Source organism: Sminthopsis crassicaudata, chromosome 2 (genome assembly GCF_048593235.1).
Source record: "Sminthopsis crassicaudata isolate SCR6 chromosome 2, ASM4859323v1, whole genome shotgun sequence".
NCBI lineage: Eukaryota > Metazoa > Chordata > Mammalia > Dasyuromorphia > Dasyuridae > Sminthopsis > Sminthopsis crassicaudata.
In genome coordinates this window covers 420,913,109-420,925,482 of record NC_133618.1, presented here as the reverse complement: position 1 = coordinate 420,925,482, position 12,374 = coordinate 420,913,109, and the positions used below count along the sequence as shown (strand labels likewise).

General features: G+C 35.1%; 1 protein-coding gene across 7 annotated transcripts in view; it reads left to right on the top strand.

Annotated features, from left to right (window-relative positions):
• The window catches only part of LOC141556983 (rho GTPase-activating protein 7-like), a 110,168-nt gene extending 104,570 nt beyond the window's left edge, over positions 1 to 5,598 (top strand). For all 7 annotated transcript variants that reach the window (XM_074292019.1, XM_074292014.1, XM_074292015.1 and 4 more), the window contains 4 exons: positions 1,065 to 1,256; positions 1,738 to 1,955; positions 2,806 to 2,979; positions 5,185 to 5,598. In XM_074292019.1, the coding sequence (XP_074148120.1) occupies positions 1,065 to 1,256; positions 1,738 to 1,955; positions 2,806 to 2,979; positions 5,185 to 5,290 (690 nt within the window). In that variant the 3' untranslated portion in view covers positions 5,291 to 5,598. The remainder of the gene's footprint in view (positions 1 to 1,064; positions 1,257 to 1,737; positions 1,956 to 2,805; positions 2,980 to 5,184) is intronic.
• The last annotated feature ends 6,776 nt before the right edge of the window (positions 5,599 to 12,374 follow it).

The window sequence follows — 12,374 nt, the reverse complement described above, 5'->3', positions numbered from 1 at the left end:
TCTGAAATGGGCTGAGGCTTTTTCACCTGGGACATGATATCCCTTTCTTGGTCTAAGTCAGTACTTGCCTTATTCTTTTAGCTATGGGGGATAGAGTTTTTGGTATTCCTTCTCAATGGGGTTTTGTTTAGCACTATATAGATATTCAGTAGAGTCTCTTTAAAAAAGATTTGTTCATTCAATAGGCATTTATGAAGTGTCCTAAAATAGAGTAGTAGAATAAGGACTAAATTCAAGCCCTGTGAGGAACATAGAAATGTGAGGCAATTTCTGCCTTCTGGGACCTTCTGGCTCACAGGGGGAGAGATTTATGGGAAATGAAAAATCATAATATTGGTTTGGACTATAGTTATTAAGCATGCTGTTTAGATCAGAGGTGACTCTGGCTGCACAGCCCATATGATGTTAGTTGTCTTTCAGCTCTTGTCATCTTCCCCAATAGTATGTAAGTTCCCTTGGGCAAAGGACTTTGTTTTATTTTTTTATATCACAAAGAAAAAACAACTTCATAAACATTCATTGAATGAGTAAGAATGAAGGGCTTTGTGGAAGTAGAACATGAATTGAGTTTGAATAAGTGAGGAGGAAACCTCAGAGTTGGGGAATGGAACAGAGATGGAATGGATCTGGTAAAAATCATAATCCTTATCCTTGGGGATCACATCTTCCACTCTACTCTAGATCAGTTGCTTCAGGATGGGAAAGACGACCATACTAGGAGGCAGCTGTGCATTCTTGCCCTAGTTCTGCCAACCAGCTCTGAGATCTTAAGCCAGTTTCTTCACCTTCTAGTGCCCTAGAACACTAGTTTTCTCATTGATAAAAGGCAATAATAAGTCTCACCTTACCAATTCATAGGGTTGTGAAGACCAGATGCCAATTGATGTGAGAGTATTTTATAAATTTTATAAAATATATATATCAGTAACATTTTTTAGTTGGGGATCTAAACTAAATAAATCTAATTTAAATAATTACTATTGAAACTAAATAAAATAAGGGAGGGAGCAGATGTAGAACAAAATGAGGGTGACCTTGTCCTTCCTTGACTTTGCCCCATGTAGCTGCCTACAAGTTACTTGGAATCCAACAGATGCCAGAAACCCCCATTCTCTGAAAAAAGCCTGGTCAGTCACTCAGTGACATTGAGATCTTTGGAGAAGTCCATTCAGGACCTGCTTCGAGATTCCAAGGACAAGTTCCGAACCTGGGCTAGCCGCTTTTGCTTGGATAATGTGGAAGTGGCCAATAAAAAGGTAAGCTTTGCTCCTATCTAAATGTTGTCCTAAACTGCTAAGAGGGTCTTCAGAAATATCTGAGGATACACTGAGGGTTTTTGCTCTTATCATTTCTTTGATCTTACATTTCCCTCTCTTCTGTAAGGAAGAAGGAAAAGATGAAAGAAATATTGGAGTGGGAGCAGATCTCCAGGACACCCCTCCCCATGTGACGTATAGATAGCTATAATCTGGAGTTTCCAAGAGATTGATGTCCTAGGATCCCCATGGAGAAGGTGCTCTAGGAAACATTGTAAACTTAATCTGTAAAATGGAGTACTACCTTCTTTATGGGATTGTGGTAAGATTCGAAAAGCACCTTATAAATTAGAGAGTATCATATAGATTTAAGATTTCAGTCTCTGCATATGAACAGATTAGATGGGCTTAAAGGAAGAAGTCAGTTTGAAGTTTGAAACAAATCTCCTTATCTCTGCTTCCTCCTCCTGGTTACTTACAGGTGGAAGAGAACTCTCACTTACTTCTGTGGAAAGCCTCCATGGACATCCATGCTGCCCCTCAGGCTATCCTCCTTCGGGTGCTTAAAGCCCAGCTGTCCTGGGACCACACTCTGCATCAGGCTGTTGTCTTAGAAGTGCTGAATGAAGAGGCTGATATTTACCACTACACAGTGAAAAGCATGACGCCGCTCCCTCCTCAGGACTACGTGGTGCTGCGGTGAGATCCTGCAGCCGGAGCTGCTTGTAGTGTGGATGAAGTTCATCCCCAGTCACTAAGTATTAAGTGCCTGGGACAGCGTGGGGATCAGGCCTTAATTCTGCCTGATACGGGCCCTGCAAAGTGCTGGGGAGACAAAGAAAGAATTGTGTCTAAGCTCACCCAGGGGGAGAGATGCAAAAAACTACGTACACAAACTACACTGGGGAAATTTGGAAGGGCAAAATGTTTTGGGGAAAAGACGAGTTTGGATATGTTGAGTTGGAGATATTTATTAGGTAGTTAAAGATAAAAAATAAAAGCAGAGATATTGGGGAGCCAATGATATCACCAAATGAAACAGTACAATCCTAAAGAAGAATAGGGTCCAGGACAGAGCTTTGTGGAACACCTATGGATAGTGGTGATGACTTGGTTGAAGATCCAGAAAGTAAAACCGAGAAGAAGAGGCCAGATGGATAGGAGAAGGACCTGGAATCTTAAATAAATTGTTCACAAAATTTTGGAATATTAGAAGTAGGAGGCCTTCTTGAAGGAGGAGATTGTTTTGGAACAAAAATCTCATTTTACTGAACAGGCAGTAAATTTACAGAATTTAAACATATTTTGAAAGATATTATAGGCTAAAAGTATAACTAATTGAATGTAAAATGAAGCTTTATTTACATTAAAGAATTTTGAAAAGAAAGTTAACTTTTGATATAGGTATGATGGAGTGATATTATAATGTATTCCCACAACCCATTCTTGACTGGATGAATGGAGCTGACATTTTTGATGTATTTACAATGCTTTTGTTTTATGCCCCAGGAGGTCTGGGGAGCTCAAATTGGATTTCTTTGTTTTTTAGGACCTGGAAGTCATATCCCCAGAATAATTGCTATGTTATAGCTGCAACCTCTGTATGGTGTGAAGCTGCTGAACTACATGGAGTCTTGGGAGAAGTCATCTTGTGTCAGTATCTGATTGAAATGGTGGGACCTGAAAAATCTCGAGTGACTCATATATGCAGGAAAGATACCAGGTATGAATGGACCTCTTCTCATAAAGTTAATTCCTTAATAGGATAACATTTACTTAAATATATTCCTTCCCTTCCATCTTGGCTTTGGAGAAATTTCTCCATCAATCACTTTAAGTGGACTACTCCTACATTCTGTTCCTCCTTAGTAAAGAGGAAGGAGTTGCTGTGAATTAGGTCTCCACTTCACCTGTAGTGGTGGCAAACAAATAGGAGCAGTGGGGTGAAGGTTCTAGGATAGGTTGAGCATCATAACTAGAATAGTTTTTTGTTTAAGGGAATGCCAAGTCTCAAAAGGTACTACAGAAGTCTATTAAATACAATTATTTAAAAAAACACTCCAACTTCTAAAGAGTTCTTTTGCATTACAATCTAAAATATTTAAGGAGACCTGGAGTAGACCAGAGAAAAGTATTAAGCATAAACTTTTAACACTTAGCCAGTTGGCATTTCCTTTCCTGCCCTATTATGGAAAGGCCTATCTCTCTGTAACTAAAGTTGCAATTTCTGTTATATATAAAGCATTAGTTGGTTGTTTAAAGGTCTGAGGATTATAGGTCACAGAGAGAGCTTAAGGAGACCTAAGTGATCAAATAAGTTTAAATCCCTCCATATTACGGAGGAAGAAATAAGCCCCAGTGAGGCCTGGATTCAAAAGAAAGTTGTCTTATTGCAAAGCCAGCATTATTTTCACTGACTGTACTACAGATCAGATGATTGCAGATCACTACCATTCATAGATGCTTTCTCATGAGTGGCTAAAAGAGCTAACTGTAAGGAATTGTAAAGAATTCCATCAAACAAATTTTATTAAGCATTTTCTTCCCTTAAGAATGCTATTCCTCCCCCCAAAGTCTTTGGCCTTATGTAACTTAGTTTGTATCCAAAGGAAAATTTTCTTAGATGAATAGGAATCAGAAAGAAATCTGGGGTTTCATTCTACTTCTGCAACTCACTCATTGGTAAATTGCCTTGAGCAAATGAATCTTCTCACTTGCTGGACTTTATTTTTTAATTTGTAAAGCAAATGGAGACAGTGACTACTAAGTCACTTTCATTTTCTGACATTCAGCGATTTGGAAATAAATATTTTGTAACTGGTCCCTAAAAAGAACTTATTTTGTTTTAACAAATTTACAACAACTAAATACCAACAATGTGGTATGGGAGGGAGAAAGATTAAGGTAAAGTATTTTCCTTCACAGTCTAGGAAAAGGATATAAAACCCACAATAAGCTATTATTTTTTAAATGCCTGTAAAATCTTAAGGAACTGTGTCTATCATCTGAGAGAATTTAATGGAGATTTAATGGAGGATGTAGTATTTGAATAACAGACAGAAATTGGATAGGAAAAGAAAGTCATTACTGTTGCAGAAAATGCTATGATAAAAACCAAGTCTGAGTTCCAGGAGTGGGCCCGTTTTCCTGAAGCATGGAAGGGAGTTAGTGTGAGATAAGACTATAAAGGAAGAATGCTAGATTGTGGGCAGTCTTGAAAGCCAAACTAAGGAGTTAGCACTGAATTTAGTAGGCAAAGGAATTATAGAATCTCTGTGATAGAGTAGAAGCAGAAGAAACTAAAGATGGAAAGACACCCCCCCCCAAAAAAAGGAGAAAATTTAATTGAGAATGAGTAGCATGCAAACAGCACTGAAAATTGTTTAAATCTGATATGAAGAGACTATGCAGGGAAATCATTTGAGAAGATTCATCTATGAAGTTGATGGTAGAGCCAGTCTAAGGAGATTTTAACTAGTTTTTCTTCTTCTTTTCCATTTACCTGAAGACATGATGCAAACTTCTCTACTCATCTCCATTAGTTAAGTACTTAGCCCCATAGGTCCTCAATATCCTTTGTACCTGAGAAAATACAATAGATCTCAAAATAACCCATTAATGAAGAGACAAAAAAAATGAGTCTCTTACTTAGATCAAAAAATTGGAACTCACAATTTCTCAGTATGTACTCAACTCAGTTTTTCTAATTAACTATTTTTGGAGGGCTCCACCATGAGGGTTAGCAACTCATGGGCATTAAATTTACCAAGACAGTATTGTTCTATCAATATTTATTTACACATAACTGCTGTTTCTTTTTGATTTCTTCTTCACCCTTCCTATTTCCTTACCCTTTCTTCATAGTTAAAGAGACTCCCCTTCACCATATTAATGCCTGTAACTTAATTTCATTCTTGTTGCTTTGCAGAGGACGGACTTCTAAATGGTACAGGAATGTTTTCGGGCATATGTGTGCAGCTGAATTGCTCAGGTTAAAAGACTCTTTTCAGTCTTCGAACTCAGATGTCAAATAAGCCCAGAATCTGAAGCCAGTGCTGTTTTCGAGGTGCAGTTAATTGCTATGCCCTTCAGCCATGTTTGGAAATATGTGGATAATGGAATGCTGTTTTTTTGTTTTTTTGTTTAAACAACTGATAATCAAAGAATATCTAAAGGAATATAATTGTATAAGAAAAAGCTGTTCTTGGAGAGACTCTATTTAGGAGGATATTAAAGGTCAAACTATTTATATAAAAACCTAATCTTAACATCCAGAAATAGTCAAAGTGATGGTTTAAATCTATGCTGTGCAGTAAGTTATTAAAAACTTGGTGATTACCTAGATTTGCTGAATTTTTTTTAATGATGAAGTTGTATGTCACTTTTTTTAAAAAAAAATTGTACAAATTGTTGTAAAATGATCTTTATTTTTTGTTTGCTTGTTGTTTTTTAACATGGAAAGAGTAGCCTGAAGGCCTTAAAGGGCATAAGATGAATTGCCATTTATTTCCATTTGTGATATAAAACACTGTTAATAATAAAGTTGTTGATAAATTGACAGTCATGTAAGAGTGTAGTACTTAAAAGAAGGAAAATTGGAAGAAAGAATGATAAATTTTTTATTAGTAGCCAGAAAATAGGTACAGAAAGGATCTACTGGCACAAATTAATAACGTCCACTATGAGACCTGAGTAAAATCTTAGTTTAAAGAGGGTAAGACATAGGGGACCAACACCAGGATGGCCTATGTCTTGCCAATGACTCACTTAAATCCAAGTAACTTATACATCAAGATATCATCATCTCCATGTCATTGGTCGTCTTTCAGAAAAAACAACAATAATTTACAGTAATAATTTACCATAAAGTCAATAAGTAAGGAAGCATATCATGTGGATGTGATTTATATAATTGATGTGTCATCTATTTGTGACACAATATTTAAAGTAAATCATCACTGCTACTTTTAGTATTTCCTCAAAACCAACAAACTGCTGAAAGGAACTCAGCCTAACTGTAGGATACATAACTTTTTTTTTTTAATTAAAAAGCCTATTCATTTGGTTTTTGAAACCTCATTGGATAATTCAGGAAAAACAAGAGAATTTACAGAACTAAAGAGAGGGCCTATGGATGGGCATCTAATTCCTTAATGCCTCAGGCAAGGTTCCAGTCTTCTAAAGTAGAGGCTTCCTCACAGAGTTCCCTCTCTATTTTAAATTAGGGAAAACCAAATTTATGGAGAAAATATAGGTAGATGTATTCATTAGTGTCAAAAAATATTTATAATTTCATAAGTTATTGAATTCAAATATATATCTTAGTCCAATTGAACTTTTACCTTCAAAATTCTTTAAAACAAGATGATTAGTAAAAATTAAGTTTAGGAGAAAAAATAAATTTTGTAAGTTTATTCATATGCAAAATAATAGAGAAAATACAAAGATAATGAAGACATATTGTCTACTCTTGTGGAATTTAAAAAGGAGAGAGATTAATTACAAAGTGCAGAGGAAGACTCATATAGGTGATAGGATGTCATTTTATTTAATAATTTGAAGTCAAACAGATATTTCTCATTTTTTCCTACTAGCTAGTACATTTTTAGACTCAAAAAAGGTGAAATAAGGATAAGTTGAGGTCATGGAGAAGTCAATGGGATCATTCAGAGTTATCTAATATCAGAGTGGCACATTCTTATTTTTAAGCAGCCCATTAATTCTTAGATGGCATAAATGACAAATGAGGACACAAACAGGGTCACAGGCATTGGAGCCAGAGAAAAATCACTCAAAGGCCCATTTGAAGAATTAGAGTTCATTTAAGGTAAACATGGGGCATTTATTAATTTGCCAAAAAGTGTCCAGGAAACTTTTTACATATGCATACATATTACAAAATTATTCATTTTTGGCTCAACGGAATACTGTGACATTTAATGATCCCAGGAACTCTGAATGATCTTTCAATTATACAGTTCCCATTTTCAGACTTCATTCTGTTGATGAATTCATGGTCTAGTGGTACAGAGCTCATTTCCAATTCCATGAGATTCTGGTTCACATTTTTCTGCAAAAATCCTCCATAGAAGATCTACCCCAATATTCTAAGGGCCTTCATATGTCACTTTTAATGTTCTCTGGATATAACTCAGGTTTTCTATATACTTGATATATAACTTATTCATTATAACTTACAGACTTTCTGCCCATACATTGACTATAGCAATGTCTTTTAAAGCACTTCTCCTTTGCAAGTCACCATTCTCCTTTTGGGCATCTGAAATTTAGATTCTTTTTCCAAGATCATGATATTGCAGGATTTACATCTATATAAGATCACTGGAATAAAACTGATATTAAAAAAGAAGATTGTGACAGTGAGCCATTTAGGATCATTGAAAACACTGCAAAATTTCAAAAGTACTAATAATCTCCTATTCAGTTCTGGACCCACTTCACTGTTCATATGTGATACATCTCATTAATATATAACATTGATAATAAACCCAGTACACTACCTTTTTAACTGCAGGTATAAATCAGAGAATTTTTTTAAACTTTCCCCCCTCCAACTGTGGCTAGCTAAAGCCATCATTTTGGAATAACTGTGGATCTCATTCAAGAAGAGGGAATAAGGATCATTAAGGTATTTTATCATCTCATTTGAACTCACAATCTGCTAAAACCTCTAGATTTTTTTTTGCAAGTTCAACTCAAGTATGACTTTTTAGATGTTTTGATTTCAGAATGGAATTTGGCCATCTCTCAGTATATCCATGTGGACAAATGGAAAGATCCAAGCTAGATGATAGCATGCTAAGGAGAATCTGATACTTGTTGAATGATTAAACCCAAAGAATGAGTTATTCTAGTTAATGGGCTATTGTTAATTTGGAGGGAGGCCCTGAAGTGGGATATTCCAGGATTTTATCCTTGACTCTGTGCTATTTAAAAGTTTGTGGTTTTTTTTAAATTAATGATATGGATAAAAGTACAGATGTTTATCACATTTGTGGGTGACTCAATGCTGCAAATGATAGCTAACATGTAGGATTACAGAATCAGTAGCTAAAAATATCTTGATAGACTAGAAAGATGTGTCAAATCTAGTAAGATGGAATTTAATATAAATATATAAATGCTACACTTGGGGCTGAAGGAATCTACTGCACAAATACAGAAGGGAGATATGGTTATACAATAGTTTCTGTTAAAGGAGTTTTAGTGGCCTGCAAACAAGTGAATCAATAATGTAACATGGCAAATGAAAAATATATATAATATTTTAATATTATATATATATATGTATATATATATGAACTTGGCTGCATGAATAGGAAACACTGTTCTTTATAAAATTATAATCCTGCTATATATCTTGAGTACAGTACTCAGTTTGGAATACTACTGACAAGATGAAATATATTCAGGAGGAGGTAAACAGGAGGTGATAATAGTAAACACTGATGCGATACATAACTCTTCCTTTTTTGTTAAATAAGATAAATGAAAAATATTTGTAAAGCACAGAGCCTGGCACATAGTGGATGGTGCTATAGAAATAATTATTCCCTCTCTTTCCTCTTTCCTATTACAAAATTAGGAATCAAAAAAAAAAAAAGCAATGAATATCAGAAATGTTCAGCCCCATATGTTGGGAAATATAAAGAAGGGGGCTGAATCAATTAACTATGCCAGACATAATAAGGCAATACTAATTATCTGGTTTGAAACATGTTCTAATATATTTTGAAATAAGAAACCCAAATAACTCCACGGGGAGCCAACTGAGATTTTCTTCATATTTAATATTAACATTCTCATGGAAAGCTACACAAAGAACGTCTAGTACTTTACATATTTCTAGGGACCTTTTAAAGCAGCTTATAAATTAGATCAAATGCTTCAGAATGATGGACAGACATAAGCCCACTTTCCATTTCAATTTATATCACATGTATTACCATACCCTACTTAAGGCATTACAAGCAGCTGTTTCTGTCATCTAGTATTTTGTCAAAGGAGATATAGTCAGTTGTAGCCTAAATTGACTGAAAGCTGAACATTTTTTGTTTACCCTAGGGCAAAAACCCTTAGTAAAGAAAAAAAATTATCACACAATCACTTAAGATTTTCTTTAGAATTTCACACAGCACTATATAATTAGGAAAATAGGAGCTGAGAATGCTAATTAATTACATTTGGGACACAAAACAAAAACAATGAAGAGTGATGTAAAAACCATAATAGTGATAAAATGAAACTCATCCCACACATAAATGTAAGGCCTAACAATCCTATCCTCATCAAATAGCCAATAAATTTTCTTTTCCATAATGCTAGTTTGCCTGTATGATTTTTCTCCCTTGAAATGCTTAATTAATTGGATTGACCAGATTGACTAATTGCCAAATCACAAAGGAAAAGTTGACTGAACTGAAGCATATATCAAACAAAAATTTCAGCAAAGCACAAAGGAAATGCTCCTATGTGACTGATACTTAGTTTGGAATTGCATGTATCCTTTTAATAAGTTGAGTGTAGGGGAAGGCAAAATCCTATTATATTCTCAACACTACATGAAAATGATTATTCAATTGAGTTAAAACAAAGTAGATTTATTACAATACAGATGAGCTCCCTGGCTGAATGAACACTTCCCAGCAATCTACTCATCATGCCCTTACTCGCCAACCATCTCCACTCCTTGAGAAATTTCACTTCTCTGGATCCCCTGGTTCTGATAGATAGGAGCCTATTTCCATTTCTTTCTTTCTGGCACTTGGGCTTCCACATCACTTCCTGGCAAGGGACTTCTCTTCACCATGGCCCTACTCTCCTATCTCTCCTATCCCTCCCTTTTTCCCCACCTACTACTTTTCAGTACCACCATATGGATTGTCTTGCCCTATTAAAATTAAATTCCTTTAAGGACGGTTTTGCTTGCTGATGTTTGAGTTCCTAGTACTTAACACAATGCCTGACACATAGCAAGAACTTAAATGCTTTATTTATAAAACTGAATGACACTTTGACTAATTCATTTGGTTATTTTGGCTCTGTTTTGTCTCCAAAACTAAAAGCAAATGTCACATACAGATGCTAGGTTGTGTGAATTTGAGCAGCTCTCAACTGGAACCAAAGAGAAAGTTTATTTTCTTTTTGTGGCATACTACATTCAGTTAGCTTGTCTACATCCAGGAAAGCACATAGTTGCAATGAGTAGTTGCAGAAGCAACAGATTTACAAGTGGTCGAGGAGAAAAGATGGCCTTTATAGCACTTGCATTTTGCTATAGAACTGTCAGTGATCTACTCTAGCTATATAGGATTGTTTTTTCTCAATGGTAATTTTGTTTGGCTAAACTTTTCATTCTGTTTTTTTGTGTCTCTGCTTTAAAAGTCTGTATGTGTATATGATTCAATTCATGTAATGGATAGACTATTGATCTTGGAGTTAGCAGACCTAGAATTTTAAATAGCACCCACCCCTTCTCTAGCCATGTGTCCTTGGCCAGTTCAGCCAATATTATCTACAATATGATAAAACTCAAACTACAATATGAGGATAACATTATACTACTTATCTCCACAAGGTTGTCAAAGCACTATCTAAATATGAACTCTTGTTTCGAGCTATTCTAATCATGATAGGCTCAAAGTTTTCCTCAAGGGTAGAAGAGGATAGAAGAAAGATGAATAACTTTCTGGAGAAAAAATATTATTCAATTTTACAAGATGAAATGAGATGTAGGTGACCACAGATTTCTTTTTTTTTAATCCTTTTTTAAATTCTAAACTTACTAAAAAGGAGAGCATTTCCATACATAGAACAGAAAACAAAAAAAGGATTCTTGAAGAAACTGTAAATCTTCATTTCCTACTGCTTGTTTTTAAAAAGTATAACAAATTCTATACATTCTTTTAAAATGTCCTTCATTTCTATGTTTCTTTCTGTTTGATATATTTTTAAAGTATTTTTTAAAAAGTATTTCAAAGGGTCTCTTTTTAGGGGATGGTATTATCTCTAAATCCCTTTTCCTTTTAACTACTCCCTCCTAAATTAAAAACCAAAAGGGGAAAAAAAACTCTTGAAACAAATAAGCACATCCAAACCAAACAAATTCCCACAGTGGCCACATTATGTATGCCTCTTTATGTACCTTTTATCCATGACTTGTCAAGAGACAGGTGACATGCTCCATTACTGACCCTTTGAACTATATGTGTGCATGCCCAGATCACCTATGATGGAAGTAATCACTTGAGAGATATGTTGGAACTGCTCCTTTGAGACAGGACTATTATGGCTAGATATTCTGACTTACCACATGAGTATGAGTTGCTTCTTTCTATTGGCTCTAGAGCCAGAACTAACAATATCATCTAGCTGCTGGGATCACAAATGTAGGGCCCATTTGCTCACCATGAAGGAGCATCATTCAGTAAGCTGGATGGGGAAAATCACATTCTCATTATCTTTAGGCCCTTGGGCCCGTGAATTAAATTCGAGGTTTTTGTTTTGATTGTTTTTTGTAGTTCTAGGTGCAAGAGGAAGACTCCTTAACCAGGAGTCATGAGAACCTTGGAGTCCAGCATTCCAAGCTGGATGTTACTGCCAATCAACACCTGCAGAAAGTCCTGAGACTTAATTAAAATCTAATTGAAATAATGAACAACTTTGGCAAAGTTACAGGATAAAAAATAAATCCATATAAATCACAATATAAAGTACTTGGGAATCTACCTGCCAAGATGAATTCAGGAACTATATGAACACAATTACAAAATCCTTTTCACACAAAATCAGATCTAAAACAAATGGGAAAATATTAATTGCTCATGGGTAGATCAAATTAATATAATAAAATTACAATTTTATTTAAATTATTTGGTGATGGAGGTGAGGTAAGGGTGGGGAAAGAATTTGGAACTAATTTTTTTGCCTCTTTTTCTTTTCTTTTTTTATTGAAGATTTTTATTTTCAAAACATGCAAAGATAGTTTTTCACCATTGACCCTTGCAGTTTTGTTCCAATTTCTCCCCTTCTCCCCACCCCGTCTCCTAAATGGCAAGTATTCCAATATATGTTAAACATGGTAAGAATATATATAAA